The sequence below is a fragment of the Salvelinus fontinalis genome, chromosome 15 (genome assembly GCF_029448725.1).
Source record: "Salvelinus fontinalis isolate EN_2023a chromosome 15, ASM2944872v1, whole genome shotgun sequence".
Classification (NCBI taxonomy): domain Eukaryota; kingdom Metazoa; phylum Chordata; class Actinopteri; order Salmoniformes; family Salmonidae; genus Salvelinus; species Salvelinus fontinalis.
The window spans coordinates 16,771,224-16,791,693 of record NC_074679.1 but is presented as its reverse complement, the minus strand read 5'-3'; the positions used below and the strand labels follow the sequence as shown (position 1 = coordinate 16,791,693).

The 20,470-nt window shown below is 43.1% G+C and overlaps 2 protein-coding genes across 3 annotated transcripts in view; both read left to right on the top strand.

Annotated features, from left to right (window-relative positions):
* LOC129811475 (filamin-A-interacting protein 1-like) overlaps positions 1 to 7,363 on the top strand; it is a 36,308-nt gene extending 28,945 nt beyond the window's left edge. Inside the window, exons 1-3 of one of the 2 annotated variants that reach the window (XM_055862814.1) lie at positions 446 to 1,248; positions 2,244 to 5,223; positions 5,896 to 7,363. In XM_055862814.1, coding sequence (XP_055718789.1) covers positions 2,359 to 5,223; positions 5,896 to 6,108 — 3,078 coding nt within the window. In that variant the 5' untranslated portion in view covers positions 446 to 1,248; positions 2,244 to 2,358 and the 3' untranslated portion in view covers positions 6,109 to 7,363. Of the gene's footprint in view, positions 1 to 445; positions 1,249 to 2,243; positions 5,224 to 5,895 lie in introns of those variants that run through there. The other variant, XM_055862813.1, reaches the window with a different exon arrangement.
* A 6,169-nt stretch (positions 7,364 to 13,532) lies between these two features.
* Positions 13,533 to 19,797, top strand: LOC129811477 (cell cycle control protein 50A-like). The gene is made up of 7 exons (XM_055862817.1): positions 13,533 to 14,027; positions 14,195 to 14,314; positions 14,713 to 14,820; positions 14,963 to 15,047; positions 17,645 to 17,788; positions 17,873 to 18,085; positions 18,352 to 19,797. The coding sequence occupies exons 1-7, from the start codon at positions 13,779 to 13,781 to the stop codon at positions 18,543 to 18,545; spliced, it is 1,113 nt and encodes a 370-aa protein (XP_055718792.1). The 5' UTR covers positions 13,533 to 13,778; the 3' UTR covers positions 18,546 to 19,797.
* Positions 19,798 to 20,470: the final 673 nt, after the last annotated feature.

The window sequence follows — 20,470 nt, the reverse complement described above, 5'->3', positions numbered from 1 at the left end:
AAGCAATGGATAGAGGACTATTTTTAGAACATTTTTACGATGGGAAATATAACCAATTTTAAGTGTGTTCCTCCAGACCTCGGTGAAGACCCAATGCGGCCCGTGGGGCAAAATGAGTTTGCCACCCCTGCTGTAGAAGCTGGATGATACTCTGTACAGTAGGCTGACATGGTGATCTGACTTGGCAGTGGGATTTGAACGATACCGATGCTCATAACCCTTCAACATAAACAAAATATATGCTCTATTAGAATCTAGAATTCAACGCATCCTCTGTATAGAGGTCATTTCACTGTAAGATCTACACCTGTTTTATTTGGACCATGTGACAAATAACATTTGATTTGAAAGTAGTATGATGAGCTCTAAGGGATAGTTAATTACAGTTTCATTGCATTACCATTCATTCTTGTTGTTGAAGACAGAAGTGTCTTTGTTTGCCTGTAAGTTGTAGAGTGCTAGGCCTACGGTCTCTGTATTGATCCACGCGGTCACTATATCGCTCAGAGTCAGCACCTCATAAAACCATTGTCGGGGTTCCCGTCTGTCCGAGTGTTCTTAGAGTCTGTCTCCTCACCTCCAGGGAGCGGAACTGGCTCATCCCTATCTGTTTTCCCCATTATACGTCAGCTTTACACGGAGCAGAACGCAGATCCACTTCTCTCAAGGTGACACAACAGCAGACAGACTCACTGTCCTCTCTCCTACTGAGCTTAAAGCTTCCTGTCTGTAGGCAGGGCTATTAGGAGATTAATCACAGGGCTACTTTGCATTGTTTTCCATCAACAGAATTTGGCTTAGCCAAAACAGCGCTGTGTCTATGGAGACCGCTTTAAGTAATGTAAGAAGTGTCTGAATCACTTGTGTACACAGGCTTTTGTAGTAGCCTGTGTGTATGAGCCATTTCTTTTGAAACACATTGTCTGTTAGTGAACACAGAAAAGGGGGGAAACAAATTAAGGAGTGTAAAGAACGTCCTCATCTGACCAGGGTCCCTCCTACTTCCTCACAGTCTAAACCAGAGCCCCACAGATCTCTGCCTAACTGCCTATGGGTGAGTTGATGTCGCCAGCTAAAAGTCCGGTGCTACACACACAGCATGTATTCACCTTTCATTGTCCTGATGACATGCTTGGAATGTGATGGTAGAGTTCTTGTGGAGAAATGCCAACTCTGAACTTGGAGTGGATCCTGTACTATGGCAAACATGTAGACATGGACTCTCCTGTAGTTCTTCTAGAATAGTGGGTAAGTTTTGGTTGGTCTCTAAGTTGTTTAGAGTGCAAATGTTTCTGCTGGTATAAAATGTACTGCAGTCAGAAATATGTTTATTGGTTGATATCCTAGCTCAGTGTGAGATTTACTGTATATATCAAATGTGCACTTCAGGCAAAAGATGGAGAGGAAGTTCCCAAGACAACTTTGCATTCAGTGTGTTGAGATTCCTCACATGGACATGCACAGCATAAAAAGAAGCAGAGAGAAAAAGAGACCGCTCAGTGGGGGTTTAATCAAACTTTCACTCACATTTTGTTTTCTCTGTCTTGATTTCAGCAGCAAGGATGGAAAACAGCAAGGGAGTTTTTGGCAGTTTTTCCTCGTGTACTAGATTGTTCAGTGTGCTGCAGTTCTTTGCCAAATTAAGTGTGCGAGCCATGGCTATCTGAGCCAGAAAGAATTAGTGGAGGGTTCAGTGTCTGATCTGACCCATCATTGTTCCCTGTGACACAGTATCATGTGTTTTTTCATTAATCCTTCCTTAGCCTGATCATCCTTTATGCAGTAAAATAAACAGATACAGAGGAAATTAGACTAACATCTACCAGGTTTATTAATTGGGAATATGAGAGAATCACTTATATTCATCCATTTTGATAAATATGATTGAATACATCCCAAAGAGTATGCAGCAGCAGCAAATATCAGTAGTCATGTCTTGTAAATAAATAGAATCTTAGTGTTTACGTTTCATGGCAGCTTACTGTATATTGTGTTCAATCACTCCTGTCACGTGAGACCAATTCTCTATGGTTTGACATTTCTGTAGAAATTCAAAACATTCTTGTGCTACAAAGTATCAAGCTTGGCTGAAGTGAATGATGTTTAAATTATATTTTTCTTTGTGAAAGATTACATTACAGAATGATATGCCGTATAAAACACTTACTTCAAGGATGTACAGTCCAGCAGAACAGTTTACACATCCTTAATTATTATTATTTATTTTTTTAATCTCTTGCCAGATTGAAGAGGTTGCTGGAGAATGAGAAAGCCTACCAGGTGCGTAAAGAGAAGGAGAACACCAAGCGACTGGAGAAGGTGAGGGAGGAGCTGGTCAAACTGAAGTCCTTTGCCCTGATGCTGGTGGACGAGCGGCAACTCCACCTGGAGCAGATGGACCAGCAGAGCCAGAGGGTCCAGGAGCTGACCCAGCAGCTGTCCCAGAGGGAGCAGGACCTGAGGAACGCCAGTGCTCAGGCCCAGGAGGACAGACAGAGGGCCCTGAGCTTGGAGAGCGAGCTGAGTGAGTGCCAGGCCAAGTTTACCCAGGAGCAGGAGGAGTTTACAGCCAAGCTGGCCAGCCAGGAGTCCCAGAACCGCCAGTTGGATGTCAAGCTGTCTGGACTCACCCACACTCTGGAGGAGCTGGAGGAGAGCAACAGGGCTCTGAGGAGGTCAGAGGAGGAGTACAATGGGGCTCTGAGGAGGTCAGAGGACAAGCTGGAGGAGAGCAACGGGGCTCTGAGGAGGTCAAAGGAGGAGCTGGAGGAGTGCAACAGGGCTCTGAGGACGTCAAAGGAGGAGTTGGAGGAGCTGAGAGATAAGATCAGCAAAGGGGATTGTGGGAACTCTAACCTAATGACTGAACTGGAGAACCTCCGCAAACGGGTATTTGAGATGGAAGGGCAGGACGAGGAGATCACAAAGGCAGAGGCCCAGTGCAGGGAGCTGAGGAAGAGGTTGCAGGAGGAAGAGAGCCGAGGGAAAGAACTCAAACTGCAAGTGGAGAAGCTCCAGAGAAGAATGGTGGAACTGGAGAGACTAGAGGTGGCTTTCAATGCCAGCAAGGCGGAGTGCTTCCAGTTACACACCACTCTGGAGAGAGAGAAGGACATGTCAAAGGAGCTCGCCGACGAACTGGTGGCCGTTAAAATATGCATGAAAGAGATGGAATCCTCTGAGCGGAGACTGGAAAAGACTGAGCAGGGCCTTAGAGATGACCTGGCGAAGCTGAAATCATTCACTATGGTAATGGTTGATGAGAAAAATAATATGATGGAGAGAATGATGTTAGAGGAGAAGAAGAGGGATGATCTGAGTAAGATGTTCAAAGTGGAGCAGGTCAAGGTCATGGAGGTGACTGAGAGACTGATAGAGGAGAGTAAAAAGCTCCTGAAGTTGAAATTAGAGATGGAGGCCAGGGTTGGGACCCTCGTCAGAGAGAAAGGAGAGCTTAGCACTAAGCTCACATGTGAAATGGAAAAGAGCAAGGATCTGAGCTCCAAAGTCAGCCAAATGAACAAGAGGTTAGATGGATTGCAGGAGGCAGAAAATATATCCACAAATAACATAGCAAAGAGGGAACTGGGAAGCTTCTCGGATGGGAGTTCGAAAGAGGACAACAGGGTGAAGGAGCTAACGTTTGAAATAGAGCGGTTGAAAAACCGTCTCACGCAGCTGGAGGTTGTGGAGGGCGATTTGATAAAGACAGAGGATCAGTACGACCTGCTGGAGAAAAAGTTCATGACGGAGCAAGACAAGGCCAACATTCTCTCCCAGCAGGTGGAGGAGATGAGGAGTCAGATCGCCAGGATTAAAGCAATAGAGAAAGGAGAGGTGGAGAGCCAGGAGGCAGACCTACGACAGCGCTGCAGGACAGAGAACGCCAACACCAGAGACTTGCAGAATGACATGGTAGCCCTCAAGGAGAAGATCCATGAGCTGATGCACAAGGAAGATCAGCTCTCTCAACTTCAAGTGGACTACTCCTTCCTCCAGCAGAGGTTCCTAGAGGAAGAGGAGAAGAAGAACAACATGAGCATTGAGGTCCTCCACCTCACCAAAGAGCTGGAGGTGACCAAGCGCCACAGTCGCGCTCTACGACCCAGTCTGAACGGGAGGAGGATGGTGGACATTGCCATGGCGTCCACAGGAGTTCAGACTGATGCGCTGGCCAATGAGATGGCAGAAGAGGACACCCCAGCTGTGTTCATCAGGAAGTCCGTCCAGGAAGAGAATCACATCATGAGTAATCTTCGACATAAGGGTCTCAAGAAACCAACAGAGAAAGCTGGTGGTCATGAACGCTACTCACCCTCTGTTGCCGCTGACCTCAGCATGAAGAAGTCCTGGATTCCCTGGATGAGGAAGAGGGAAATCATCCCTCAGGGTGGTAATCTGGACAAGTCTGTCCATATCAACAGTGAATCCATGCATTCTGATCTGGCCATGTCCCAGAAGCAAGGGCAGCCTTTACGCATCAGAGTGACCCCAGACCACGAGAACAGCACAGCTACCTTGGAGATCAGCAGTCCTTCTGCTGAGGACCTCTATTCAAGCTCCAGCCTCAGCCTCAGTCCCACCCTGCAAGGCCACCAGAAGCCTCGGATCACCATCATTCCCACCCACACCACCGCAGCTTCAAGAGGGAAAGCCAGCACCGGGACAGGGGGACCAGAGAGGTCCAAGTCCCCGGTCACCGTCACCACCATCTCCAGGGCCAAGTCACCAGAGATCAGCAAGGCCTCCTCCTCTTCCTCCTCATCAGGCAGACCCATATCACCCATATCCATCATGACAGTTAGCGCTTCTATGGTGTCCAACATGTCCAGCTCCCCAGAGCCCCAGGAGATGACCATGGGCCGGGCCGTGTTCAAGGTGACCCCTGAGAAACAGATGGTCCCCACACCGATCAGGAAGTACAACTCCAATGCCAGTATCATCACCACCACAGATGACAACAAGATTCACATCCACCTGCATGGCTCCCAGTTCAATAAGGGCCCCTCGGAGGGCCACAACAACAACACAGGACCCAAGGTGGTGGTTAGGCCTGTCGGCATGGCAACAGAGTGTAGCAGAGAGATGATGTTATCCACAGGCACGGTGTTGCGCTCCCCTCGCCATAGTGCCACTGCTGTCAAAACCACACCCAGTAAAGTGATGAGCAGCATCACCATCACTGCAGTCACATCCACCCCTGCCAGACCAACACAAGCTGTGGTGAGTCTCCTCAGTACATCAATTCACCTGGCTGTTATGTTAATTTGTTATTAACTGTTTCAAACTTAGACTTTGAGTTGTGTTAACCCTATGCACCCCCAATTAAATTAGGAATCTAATAAAAGGAAATCTATGAAAATAATAATGTTTATGAACTAGAAAAATAATGATTTTGTAAGATTGTGGACATGTACGTTCCTTTCTGTTATGTAAAATATTGATGTGCGACAAGGTAGCATCTCACTGAACGGGTGGTATAATAAGGTCTTTGTGGGGCAAATGGTAGCGTGACAGAGAGAGCTTTATCAACAGCCCTCCAGACAACAGTGCTCTAATGATGTGGCAATCTGCCACCATGTGGATGATTGTACATCCTGTCACTTATAGCTGCTGCTCAGTGTGTTCATTCTCACACAGGACACAAACACCCTTACTGACAGAAGAAAGGCAGCACAGAGCCGGTAGGCTGCCATACACCGTAACATGACTCTCAGCATTACTCCCCCACTGAGTTGGTCTTGAAAGAAGGACAGTTCCTATAGTAAATGTTCTCTAAGGGAAATGTTTTCATTGATATTACCCCTCAGTAATTTATCCTTTTCTTCTACCCGTTTTTCTGTTGTGGCCTCCTCTTCTCTCACCCCCTCTCCATCCTATCCCTTTATCGCCCAGCCCGGGCATGATACCCACCCATCACGGGCAGGGCTCACCCGTATCCCCATGTCCAAGGGCCTGAAGACGGGCAAAGCCATGCTGGGAGCCCTGGGGATGTCTGGAGGAATGAGGCTGGAGCAGAGAGCAGAAAGCCAGTCCATGAGGATAGAGCTGAAGAAATCCACAATCAGCAGCACAACAGCCTTTCAAAATGGAGGGAAAAGCTGTTAGAGACACTAACAGGGAACAGAAGTCAAACAAGCTGCCAACCCATAGTAATGTTCTATGGGTCAGCGGTGCTCAGTACAGAGGCACCATTAAATGACCTGGAGACAGAGAGCGAGGGGGGATTTTCAGACAAGGGAAAGTCATTTCGCTCCTCTCTATTGAGCAGGAGCCTGAGTTGATCATTGTGTTCTTGTCTAACTGAAAACAGTACACATATCTAATATATTATATTTTTAGAAACTATTTATATTCTGTTCCCAGTGTTTGTAATGTGGATGAAATCAACTTATCTGCTTTCTTTGATAACCGCTGGCATGTGTGCATTTTGTTAAGGGAGAGGCCATGTGTATTGTCAGGTCATTCGGCTACCAACTGCTTCACCTAGTGAGCTTTTCATTACGCATTTAATACTGAGGCCATATCATTTGGTTTGCAGCAAATTAAATGTGTCCTTTTTATGCATTTTATGCACTTTTTATGTATTTCTTCTGGAAGATGACCTACAGCATATTCAACAAAGAATATTGTTATGAGAATACATGCAACATTGAGTGCACAATGTTAATGTTCTCTAACATTATTTTGGATTCATTTTTTGGGCAAGGCATCAGTTGATCCAGACTCACTGTAGTAATTAATTCATCTCACATTAATTTACTGACTAGGCAGTGTTTGTATTGACTTGCCGAGTGTTATGAAATTGGAAAATATATTAACAGGAAAATATATCAAAACAAATGGCCATTTACATCAATGCTTCTGCTGTGATACACTGGAGAGCCAAATTTTCACGGTCATCTTTCAACTGTGGAGCGCTCACTTGCCATAGAGCAATTAAAATCAACTCGTTTAACAAGCTGCCTGTGTCTACAATCACCAACCATGTGCCCTCTGAATGAAAGAATAATATTGTTTCTAATTTGCTCAATCGACCAATGAGAGACAATCAAACCAGTGTCATTAGATGGGTTTGTTGTGAGTCAAAGGGTAACTAGCCTGAGACCCCCTACGAGAAATGTATGTATAGAAATATAGGAATTCAAAATGCGTCAAAATATATTTTGTAATGTCTATGCCATAAATAAAATATTTCTAAATGTTTTAAATGTGTATAAAATATACTTGCCTTTACAGTATATAACATAACTCAATGCACAAGCAATGAGTATTGCCAATTATAATAGAATACATTGAATTAATGTGAACATGACGAAACAAATGAAAGAAACGTAATTTTAATAAATTTTCTATGCTGGTCTTTTTTGTATGCTGATATGGATATAAGCAAATTCACTCTGAGCAAATAGCCTGTGGGACAAAAAGAAGAATGGTTAGTATATGGCTGAGGTAGCAGGGATGTTAAAGTAAAAGCTCAGTTGAGTAGATGAATAGATACATTTTGGAAGGATTCAGTCATACCTCAGTAGGGTAGATTGTCATGTGACACAACCATTGATGCCATGAGGTCAAAGCGTGAGGGAGGGAGCAGGCCAGAGAGCTGTCGAGGGAGTGGTCCAGGCCCCTGGCTTGGAGGCTTTGAGATGGTCACGTCAGTGTAGGGGATCTGCGTCCCCATAGACTTGCGGTTGATGTTATTTATTTATTTATTTTATTTAACCTTTATTTAACCAGGTAGGCAAATTGAGAACACGTTCTCATTTACAATTGCGACCTGGCCAAGATAAAGCAAAGCAGTTCGACACATACAACAACACATAGTTACACATGGAGTAAAAACAAACATATAGTCAATAATACAGTGAAAAAAATAAAAAAATAAGTCTACAGTATATACAATGTGAGCAAGTGAGGTGAGATAAGGGGGGTGAAGGCAAACAGATATATGTATAAATAAATAAAAATATAAAAAGGCCATGGAGGCGAAGTGAGTACAACACAGCAAGTAAAATAAAAACTAAAAAAAACACTGGAATGGTTGGTTTGCATTGGAAGAAAGTGCAAAGTAGAGACAGAAATAATGGAAATAATAATAATGTTAGCAGGAGATCACCAGAGAAAGCTATGATTGGCTGACAGTCTTGGAGCTAACCCTAGTGTAGTGTAAAGCAATATTCAAGTATAGAGCACCTACAGTCAGTCATTCCAGAAAAATCTACCACTTGCAATCTATTACATCACTGACACATACATCCATCCCAAACATAAATATTATTTGGGCCCTTTGTGTCACAAATTAAAGTCAGTGAACATGGAGTTAGAATAGAATATAATAAAACATTTGAGAGTATTTTCCCAGAGGGAACTTCAGTGAAGTCTGAATAGGGTATACTGTATATCATATGGACTACATTGAATTGAGATATAATGTATTGTAGCCTCATCCTATGAGGATGATATGTCCAGTGTCACATGAAAACATAATGAAACACTGAGTGCACATTTTAAAATCCACTGCAACACAAAGTGATCAATTCAAAATGTTAAAAAGGTGCAATATGCAGAAATTGCTCCGCCATTTCCTTGTTGCTAAAATTCGAATAGTTTGCCTAATTTCAGTTGATGCCCCCGCCCATGTAGTGCTTATTGGCGTCTGGCATCCAACGTTACAGTGCATTAAAAATCACCTACTGTAGAGGATCATTGTACCATCTAAACCACTTTTAAATATATTTTCAGCTGTTTGAAGACGGTGTACAAAACCAAATGTAAAAGACGTAAGAAACTAAATTTAAGAACTGGGAGCATAGAAATAGCGCACATAGAACATCTACCACTTCTTAGACTTTCTTTTAACTCGTGAGGAACTGCTGCCCACAATTCGGTGTGTTCCTGCATGTAGGTGGTTCCTTCATGAACACCCACAAGCATCCCAGCGGTTCTTACATGCATTCCCTTCCTTGAGCGTTCCTGCATGACAGTTTTGAATGTGGGTCAAAAGGGAAATAAATGTATTATCTGAATTGTTTTGACCCTGCTAACTAGCGGGATGGATACCAGTAGAGTGTCCTTCGCTCCGCCCGCCAAACACCTGCCCTCATCGCCGTTACAGATAAGGTAAGGCTACCCGGAAAAAGCACTAAATAAACTTCAGTTAGTGCTAAATACGGCTGCTAGAATCCTGACTAGAACCCAAAAATTTGATCATATTACTCCAGTGCTAGCCTCCCTACACTGGCTTCCTGTTAAGGCAAGGGCTGATTTCAAGATGTTACTGCTAACCTACAAAGCATTACATGGGCTTGCTCTTACCTATCTTTCTGATTTGGTCCTGCCGTACATACTTACACGTACGCTACGGTCACAAGACGCAGGCCTCCTTACTGTCCCTAGAATTTCTAAGCAAACAGCTGGAGGCAGGGCTTTCTCCTATAGAGCTCCATTTTTATGGAATGGTCTGCCTACCCATGTGAGAGACGCAGACTCGGTCTAAACCTTTAAGTCTTTATTGAAGACTCATCTCTTCAGTAGGTCCTATGATTGAGTGTAGTCTGGCCCAGGAATGTGAAGGTGAACGGAAAGGCACTGGAGCAACGAACCGCCCTTGTCGTCTCTGCCTGGCCGGTTCCCCTCTCTCCACTGGGATTCTCTGCCTCTAACCCTATTACAGGGCCTGAGTCACTGGCTTACTGGTGCTCTTCCATGCCGTCCCAAGGAGGGGTGCATCACTTGAGTGGGTTGAGTCACTGACGTGGTCTTCCTGTCTGGGTTGGCGCCCCCCTTTGGGTTGTGCCGTGGCGGAGATCTTTGTGAGCTATACTCTGCCTTGTCTCAGGATGGTAAGTTGGTGGTTGAAAATATCCCTCTAGTGGTGTGGGGGCTGTGCTTTGGCAAAGTGGGTGGGGTTATATCCAGCCTGTTTGGCCCTGTCCGGGGGTATCATCGGAAGGGGCCACAGTGTCTCCTGACCCCTCCTGTCTCAGCCTCCGGTATTTATGCGTCGGGGGGCTAGGGTCAGTCTGTTATTTCTGGAGTATTTCTCCTGTCTTTTCTGGTGTGAATGAGTATATTCTCTCTCTCTCTCCCTCTCTCTCTCTCTCTCACGACTTCTCTCTCTCTCGTGACCTCTCTCTCTCTCTCGACCTGAGCCCTAGGACTACCTGGCCTGATGACTCCTTGCTGTCCCCAGTCCACATGGCCGTGCTGCTGCTCCAGTTTCAACTGTTCTGCCTACGGCTATGGAACCCTGACCTATTCAACGGACGTGCTACCTGTCCCAGCCCTGCTGTTTTCAACTCCAGAGACAGCAGGAGCGGTAGAGATACTCTCAATGATCGGCTATGAAAAGCCAACTGACATTTACTCCTGAGGTGCTGACCTGTTGCACCCTCGAGAACTACTGTGATTATTATTATTTGACCATGCTGGTCATTTATGAACATTTGAACATCTTGGTCATGTTCTGTTATAATCTCCACCTGGCACAGCCAGAAGAGGACTGGCCACCCCTCATAGCCTGGTTCCTCTCTGGGTTTCTTCCTAGGTTTTGGCCTTTCTAGGGAGTTTTTCCTAGCCACCGTGCTTCTACACCTGCATTGCTTGCTGTTTGGGGTTTTAGGCTGGGTTTCTGTACAGCACTTTGAGATATCAGCTGATATAAGAAGGGCTATATAAATACATTTGATTTGATCTGTGGGAAAACAGTGCCAGACATCCGGGGGCGAAGGACACTGTCTAACAGTCGCCCCGTCTCCCGGTAGCACAAGACTACGGCGGGTGATGAGTGCCAGCATACCCCATAGTGCCCGACCGGTAGTGTCCTTCTCCCTGCCTGTGTACAGCTAGCTAGTTATCGTTGTGGCAACCGCCCCTTCTTCGGTGGAGCTTATCAGCGTCTGGCATCCAATTTTATTGTGCATTAACGCCACCTAGTGTACTGGAGCCAGTGGCCAGTGGCTACATTGATGGGGCAAACTGAAACTATTTTTTTATGCATGCTATCAAAGACACTACACAACACAACATTAAACAATACATTCATTGCACTATAACGATGACAAATGGTGCCCACAAACTGTTAGGGCCTACATACAGCTGTCCCGACCGAGCTTTGTTTTAGTGTAACAGTGTAACTTTAGTATATCCCCTCGCCCCAACCTCGGGCGCGAACCAGGGACCCTCTGCACACATCAACAACAGTCACCCACGAAGCGTCGTTACCCATCGCTCCACAAAAGCCGCGGCCCTTGCAGAGCAAGGGGCAACACTACTTCTAGGTTTCAGAGCAAGTGACGTAACTGATTGAAACGCTATTAGCGTGTACCCGCTAACTAGCTAGCCATTTCACATCCGTTACATTAGCACCATGGAGTGAATCATTACCACTGCTACACCTGGCTATCAGTGAAGCCTCATCTGACAGCGAAACAGTTCATTCAGCCTCATTTACTGCCTTTTAAAAACCATACCTGATGTGCTTAAATAAATACGGTTTCTACTATCCTTGTGGATTTGTGTAACTCGGTAAGAACCGCATACTTCTACAAAATTAACAAATGCAGACATGATTGAGTTTTAAACCATACAGAAACATTATTACATTTATTTTCAGTAAATTCATAATGTTTGATCTTCATCATTAACACTTAGCTCTAAGTATAAGAAACTGCACGCAAACGACCTGCGACGAGGTAGGCCAAGTCGTTCGGCACTTTCAAAATGGACACAGACTGAAATTAAGATAAAATCAGCAAGATGTTGAGGCCTTAACTTTACTCTTCTTTAAGTCATCACACAGAGAGAGAGAGACAGGCAAGAGAGACGCGGTATGCCTACCACTTTAAGTATTTTATAAGGCCTACAGTATGTGGTCTAAAAAGGAAGGAAAATACAATCACGAGGTTCCACTTTTAAAGACAATATACAGACACACAGACAGCGCACCGCGCAAACATAACAACTCTCGCAATATCAACTGGAATTACATGGGTCTATTACTGATCTTTTTGTAGAACTATTTGGGGGGAAATTAGGAAGAGAGTCACTGGCAAACACGGTTACATGCCCAACAACATTATATAGTATCCCCTCCTCGTGGAGAAAAGCACATGAGCTAATTATAATACACAAAGTAAGCAAAACAATGAAATGCATCATTCCAATATTGCCTAAAATTATTAATACGATACTAATGATATAGACCTGTATAAGCAATATAACAATTGAGATGTACAAACTATGGCTTAAGGGAACGATGAGCGGATAAGAGGTAAGCGGTAAGACAAATGAGCGAGCTAAGATGGATGTAGTCAATGTGCCTATTTGTTCAGCACTTTTAAAACAGGCAGCACAGAAATCAGAAGATAGGCCATTCTTACAGTATTCTCCCTGTACAACAAGTCAGAACCATAGAATAAATAAAGGGGGCATATAAACAGACAATGAAAGCATTTACAATATTCGATGATGACATTTCTCTAAAACAGGCTATAGGTTACATGTGCACCACCAAGTTAGAATAGTAGGGTAAGTTCTGAGGGGGAGAGGAACAAAATTCTTACATACTGACAACACCGCCCACGTCGCGTGCGCAAGTGTTGCAAAATAAATGCACACATACATGTTATTCAATCATTGCACCCACACTGCTCGCTCGCGTCTGCGTAGCCAGGCGCTAAAGTAGAACGTGGTTCCATTTGTAACACTTGACGCACTGCAAGTCCGGCTCTCCCATCTCCTCATTGGTTTTTAGAAACATATACCCATGTGGGGGATTGAAAGATGAACTGAGGTCCACACTCCAGTCCAGTTGGTGGTGGTAATGCACCTTAAAGTTGGTTGCCAACCGCCATATAAAGTCTAAAGAAGAAGCGATTACTAGAAAGAACTTGGTGTACCCTTTTATCTGTGGATTAATTGTCAGTGTAGAGGACCTTGTGCATTTCAGGTAAAATAACAACCCAATGTTTATATCCCAGGACAAATTAGCTAGCAACAGCAAGCTAGCTAGTTCAATTGACATAAATGTGTAATGATTTTTGACCTGTCCCCAAATTAATATAGTTGGTTCACAGCTCGTTTGGATATTTCAACCTGGGTGTCCTGAACGCGTCAGGTGTGAGTGGACAAAATCAATAAGCTAGAGCCCAACCTGCCCTGAATGACAGGTCACCAATGACTGGAGCACCCCTGCCTCCGGCCTGTCCTTTCAAAATGTAACAATAGAAGTATAAAGAAGTACAAGAACGCCCGGACTTGCATCCTTCTTGCTTTCAATGAGAATGACAGATCTATAACACACATTTTTTTTTAAATTGGTCTTCGCCCAAAAAGTTACATATTGCAGCTTTAATAATGATGAATACATCCTATACAACAATTAAATTATAATTGAAAATTGTCTGTTCGGATGGGAGTTTCAAACCTCTGCCTCACACCGAAAAAAATGATATGGTCTCACAAGGGTATTTTTTTTAGAGAATCAAAGGGGCGTGCTCCTTACCTGATCACATGCAACGGACTGCAACACCATTGGATTAATAGAAGTTTCCTGACTTCTTCTCATAGCTGCCTACTTTCGCTCTCACGGTAACTCGAAATTCCCTCCAAAGTAAATCCACAATGTTTGTATTTTTTTTAATGATTACATTTAACGCTACGTAACATTATCGAGAAGATAACGGGTTGATTCACTGAGAAACAAAAGTTCTCTCGCGACAGCCAGCTGTCACTGTTGTTGACATTGTGGATTATTTTGTTCGACGAGAACTGCAGCCATGATAGCGTCTAACTACAACGCTAAGGAAGAGGACGGACACCAGCCTGGTGCTACGGGCCATGTAGGCGCAGGAACTATGACAAATAAAAAGCCGGACAACACTGCGTTCAAACAGCAAAGACTGCCCGCTTGGCAACCTATTTTGACAGCGGGCACTGTTCTTCCTGCTTTCTTTGTAATTGGTCTCATCTTCATCCCCATCGGCGTTGGGCTTTTCGTGACGTCAAACAACATCAAAGAGTTCGAGGTAACGTTAGCTAACAATCCATAAAGTATAGGTACCATAGATTAGTTTTGATTGTGTATGGATTAACGCTGGTGGCTAGCTAGCCATCTTTCAGTTTTTGTCTGCTTTGAGTGTAATTGCTAGCTAAATTGACGCCAAGTGTTATTGATCCTCTCCCTAATTTACAGATTGATTACACTGGTGTTGACATGTCAAATCCGTGCTACAACTGTTCTCAAAGCTACAGCTGGAACAACACAAAGTCATGTACCTGTTCTGTACCCTTCTCTCTGGATCAACCATTTGAGGTAAACTGAACATAACCTACAACCTTATTTACCCTTTTGGGTCCTCAAAGTACTGTATAATCACAATTAAATGTGTAGGCAAGTCAATCAGTAATAACTGGACTGGAGGCATACTTAGTGTCCATTAGCTACTCTATTTAGAAACACTTAACGGTCGGCCTCTGTTCAGAATCGATCATTAGTATTTTACACCATTTCCCTGAATGTTATTTATTATGCACTCAAATAGATTTTACAGGATGATGTTATTATGTGAAGGAAATCCTTATTTAGACTCAGCCTCCTGTCCTTTCATCTTGGGAGTTGCAGCATTGTTGCAATGTCTTATGAAGGCCTATTCTCTCATCCAATGACTAAACTAATTTATTACTCATTGATCTGAAATTCTTACCCTACAGAGCAATGTCTTCATGTACTATGGATTGTCCAACTTTTATCAGAATCACAGACGCTATGTGAAGTCCAGAGATGACAGCCAGTTAAACGGAGATAAGACTTCTCTACAGGTATGGTACAGGTACACTTAGTTACACTTAAGCTACATCTATCAAGTATCACATTATACATTGAATAGATGTAGGCCTAATTTTTAGCTTTAAACATCCATTATTTTTACGCTGCACTGAAACTTCTTGGCACTCATTGCAGAGCCCCAGCAAGGAATGTGAGCCGTACCGCAGCAATGACAAGCCAATTGCTCCATGTGGTGCTATCGCCAATAGCCTCTTCAATGGTAAGACTTGAGGGCGAAATTCACTTAACAAATAGTTGCCATTTTCGTTTCCGCAGTCTCTTAGTAACATTACGGCACACACCAATGCACAACTACAAACTTATATAAAGCTATTTGCAGTGCATTCGGAAAGTATTCAGACTAGAGGTCGACCGATTAATCGGAACGGCCGATTAATTATGGCCGATTTCAGATTTTCATAACAATCGGAAATCGGTATTTTTGGATGCCGATTTTACCGATTAAAAAAAAATATATATATATTTTTTTTACACCTTTATTTAACTAGGCAAGTCTTATTTTCAATGATGGCCTAGGAACGTTGGGTTAACTGCCTTGTTCAGGGGCAGAACGACAGATTTTTACCTTGTCAGCTCAGGGATTCAATCTTGCAACCTTACGGTTAACTAGTCCAACACTCTAACCACCTGCCTCACGAGGAGCCTGCCTGTTACGCGAATGCAGTAAGAAGCCAAGGTAAGTTGCTAGCTAGCATTAAACTTATCTTATAAAAAACAATCAATCAATCATAATCACTAGTTATAACTACACATGGTTGATGATATTACTAGTTTATCTAGCGTGTGCTACGTTGCATATAATCGATGTGGTGCGCATTCGCGAAAAAGGACTGTCGTTGCTCAACGTGTACCTAACCATAAACATCAATGCCTTTCTTAAAATCAATACACAGATGTATACATTTTTAAACCTGCATATTTAGCTAAAAGAAATCCAGGTTAGCAGGCAATATTAACCAGGTGAAATTGTCACATCTCTTGCGTTCATTGCACGCAGAGTCAGGGTATATGCAACAGTTTGGGCCGCCTGGCTCATTGCGAACTAATTTGCCAGAATTTTACGTAATTATGACATAACATTGAAGGTTGTGCAATGTAACAGGAATATTTAGACTTATGAATGCCACCCGTTAGATAAAATATGGAACGGTTCCGTATTTCACTGAAAGAATAAACGTTTTGTTTTCGAGATGATAGTTTCCGGATTCAACCATATTTATGACCTAAGGCTCGTATTTCTGTTTGTTATTATGTTATAATTAAGTCTATGATTTGATAGAGCAGTTTGACTGAGCGATGGTAGGCACCAGCAGGCTCATAAGCATTCATTCAAACAGCACTTTTGTGCGTTTTTCCAGCAGCTCTTTGCGATGCTTCAAGCATTGCGCTGTTTGACTTAAAGCCTATCAACTCCCGAGATTATGCTGGTGTAACCGATGTAAAATGGCTAGCTAGTTAGCGGGGTGCGCGCTAATAGCGTTTCAAACATCACTCGCTCTGAGACTTGGAGTAGTTGTTCCCCTTGCTCTGCATGGGTAACGCTGCTTCGAGGGTGGCTGTTGTCGTTGTGTTCCTGGTTCGAGCCCAGGTAGCGGCGAGGAGAGGGATGGAAGCTATACTGTTACACTGGCAATACTAAAGTGCCTATAAGAACATCCAATAGTCAAAGGTATATGAAATACAAATCGTATAGAGAGAAATAGTCCTATAATTCCTATAATAACTACAACCTAAAACTTCTTACCTGGGAATATTGAAGACTCATGTTAAAAGGAACCACCAGCTTTCATATGTTCTGAGCAAGGAACTTAAACGTTAGCTTTCTTACATGGCACTTTTACTTTCTTCTCCAACACTTTGTTTTTGCATTATTTAAACCAAATTGAACATGTTTCATTATTTATTTGAGGCTAAATTGATTTTATTGATGTATTATAATAAGTTAAAATATGTGTTCATTCAGTATTGTTGTAATTGTCAGTATTACAAATAAAATTTTTTAAAACAATTGGGTACTCCCAATAATCGGTATCGGCGTTGAAAAATCATAATCGGTCGACCTCTAATTCAGACCTCAGTTTGGCTGGGCAGCCAGCTTTAGGAAGAGTCTTGGTGGTTCCAAACTTCTTCTATTTAAGAATGGTGGAGGCCACTGTGTTCTTGGGGACCTTCAATGCTGCAGACATTTTTTGGTACCCTTTCCTAGACCTGTGCCTCGACACAATCCTGTCTCGACGCTCTATGGACAATTCCTTCGACCTTATGGCTTGGTTTTTGCTTTGACATGCACTGTCAACTGTGGGACCTTATATAGACCAGTATGTTCCTTTCCAAATCATGTCCAATCAATTGAATTTACCACAGGTGAACTCCAATCAAATTGTAGAAACATCTCAAGGATGATCAATGGAAACAGGATGCACCTGAGCTCAGTTTCGAGTCTCATAGCAAAGGGTCTGAATACTTATGTAAATAAGGTATTTCTGTTATAATTTGAACGCATTAGCCAAAATTTCAAAAAATCTTTTCTTGCTTTGTCATTGTGGAGTATCGTGTGTAGATTGGGGGGGGGGGGGGGGTTAATGAATTTAAGAATAAGGCTGTAATGTAACAAAATGTGGAAAAGGGGAGGGGGTCTGAATATTTTACAAATGTACTGTAGATAAACATCTATTTGGACCAACCCTTGAATAGAGTTTTTGGAGTGGCTTTACTCTAGTTTGCCATGAAGCGTCACTGTTGGTCCATTATTTCAGAAACCGGGCTTGCTATTGACTGCCATGTATTTCTCATCAGACACTCTGGATCTCTATTACATTGACCCCAATGGCTCCAGAACCGCAATTCCTCTGGTAAAGAAGGGTATTGCATGGTGGACGGACAAGCATGTCAAATTCAGGAACCCCAGTGGAAACAACAACCTCACTGTAGTTTTCCAAGGTGATTTGCCTAGCATGCAAAATGACACAACTACCTTGTAATAGTCAAATTATCATGACTGACTAGGCCTTTTTCCTCCTTCAGGCACAAGCAAACCTGTGAACTGGAGAAAGCCTGTCTTTGAGCTGGACCCATCAGACTCTGACAACAATGGCTTCATCAATGAGGATTTCATTGTGTGGATGAGGACCGCTGCCCTGCCCACCTTCCGCAAGCTGTACCGCATCATCCAGAAGAAGCCCAACAACATGACCCCCACGCTGCCCCGAGGAGAATACATCCTGGAGGTCACCTACAGTATCCTTTTGAGAAAGACCGCAATACATTACAACATAGAGATTCATGGCAGGCATATGTTTGTATTGAGAGAACATTGCACATAGGAGACAGAGCCATATGAGTTTGTGTTCAGTTATAAACCTATGTCGAGTACAATACTTACTGTGATGAATCTTTATTCTCTTTATACCATTCACAAAGTCTACATAGGACACATCATTTTATCTTTAGAATCCTCGTGTCCAGATGCGCTGCTGTCATTTTCTTTAACCATGTGACCTCAGATTACCCCGTGCGGAGCTTCGATGGGAGGAAGCGCATGATCCTGAGCACCATCTCCTGGATGGGTGGCAAAAACCCCTTCCTGGGTATTGCTTACATCACTGTGGGCTCTGTCTGCTTCTGCCTGGGCTTAGTCCTCCTCGGCATCCACTACAGATATGGCAAACGTAACAACAGTGCAGATATTTCCAGCTGAAGGCCTTGCTCATATGGAGACTACCTCCTCCTCCCTCTGCATGCCTGGGTCTAGCCACCACTAGTTTGGCCCTGCTCTGGACTGCTTGCTGATTTAGCTTGGATGCACTGCTCTTTTTTTGTTAAAATGTTTGTTTTGTATTGTAATGTTAGCTCACTCATTCCCACCTCCAGGGGAAGGCTGCAGTCAGGTGTTTTTTCAGAAGGGTGATTATGCTCTAGATATCTGTTGTATAGAACTTACACCATTGCGGATTCTCGTGACAAAGAAGAATGTCTGTTCTACACAATATATGTCTGTAATATTGTGCCCTCCTGAAAAAGGCCTGTGTGTGTTGCAGAGTGTGTTTCACCCAGTAAGCTAATGGGATGAGACACAAAAAGGCTCTGGGAGCTTAGGATACTGTGTCTTTGTACAAGATGACTGCTGAAAATGTTCTCTGTGGTCCTGAAGTACATAGTGTTTGTATTATCTTTTTATCCATATCTTATCTCAAAAGATGACATGTATATTATTTGAGCAATGTTTGTTGTATGGCTTGATGGCACTATATTTTAATGTAAGTTCCACGCACACATTATTCTGTAATATTTCCTGTTTGTGAATGTACTAATGTTTTTAATTTACATACCTCTGAGGCAATTTCAAACAGTTTTGAATTGGGAACAAAAGTTCATAGACATGTTGAAGCAGTCATTGATTTGATCAAATAAATGTTCACGTATCGATTTTATTGCCGCTCAACAAAAGCGATCTTATCGAGATTGACAACCCAATGTTTAATCACATTTTTATTTTGATCGATTACTGTATTGGTCAAACTGTGGTTTTCTCTAGTATGGTATGTGTGAAATCCTATTTTGTCCTCTTAGGATACAGTAATAGCCAACTTGATCTGAAGGTTTTATGGATTGTTGATGTTGTCTCTACAATTGAACTTGTTGACTTGACTATCAAAATGCATTTTAAAACATTTAACAAGCTTAATTTCAATGTTGACCAAATGCTATGCACTTTAAAAGTGTTACATTTGTAATGCAGTACTTGAATTTTTATTTAGGTCGTTTTCTTTGTTTTTTAAAGCTAATTCTGCCATTTATTCTTTAATATATTGCATTGGATAATCTGCTGATATTTCAAATGTGAAAAATGGTATTTGCAAGTTGATTGTTTTTCATTTCCCCCATCAATGTTGTTAATGGAAATTAAATGTGAGGTGCACTCCTGGGTGTTTCCCAATGATGTATACAAACCCTAGAATTTGCCTGCTATGTTTTGGCCAATGAGGGGCTTTGCAGCCAATGATCAGCCATATAAGTCCTACATACATGTAGGAATGAATGGAATTATAGAGTATTTAATTTCAAGGACAAAAGTACATATTTTTTTGTATTGGGGACAGAAATGAGAACTTTTTATTTTATTTATTTTACCGTTATTTTACCAGGTAAGTTGACTGAGAACACGTTCTCATTTGCAGCAACGACCTGGGGAATAGTTACAGGGGTGAGGAGGGGGATGAATGAGCCAATTGTAAACTGGGGGTTATTAGGTGACCATGATGGTTTGAGGGCCAGATTGGGAATTTAGCCAGGACACCGGGGTTAACACCCCTACTCTTACGATAAGTGCCATGGGATCTTTAATGACCTCAGAGAGTCAGGACACCCGTTTAACGTCCCATCCGAAAGACGGCACCCCACACAGGGCAGTGTCCCCAATCACTGCCCTGGGGCATTGGGATATTTGTTTAGACCAGAGGAAAGAGTGCCTCCTACTGGCCCTCCAACACCACTTCCAGCAGCATCTGGTCTCCCATCCAGGGACTGACCAGGACCAACCCTGCTTAGCTTCAGAAGCAAGCCAGCAGTGGTATGCAGGGTCGTATGCTGCTGGCTTTAAAAATAAAAAATAAATGTTTATTT

Excerpts from the sequence above, each read along its gene's own strand:
- LOC129811477 (XM_055862817.1), top strand. The coding sequence starts at position 13,779 with ATGATAGCGTCTAACTACAACGCTAAGGAAGAGGACGGACACCAGCCT. Across the intron at positions 14,028-14,194 it reads ACAACATCAAAGAGTTCGAG|ATTGATTACACTGGTGTTGA; the intron begins GTAACGTTAGCT and ends CCTAATTTACAG. Across the intron at positions 14,315-14,712 it reads CTCTGGATCAACCATTTGAG|AGCAATGTCTTCATGTACTA; the intron begins GTAAACTGAACA and ends CTTACCCTACAG.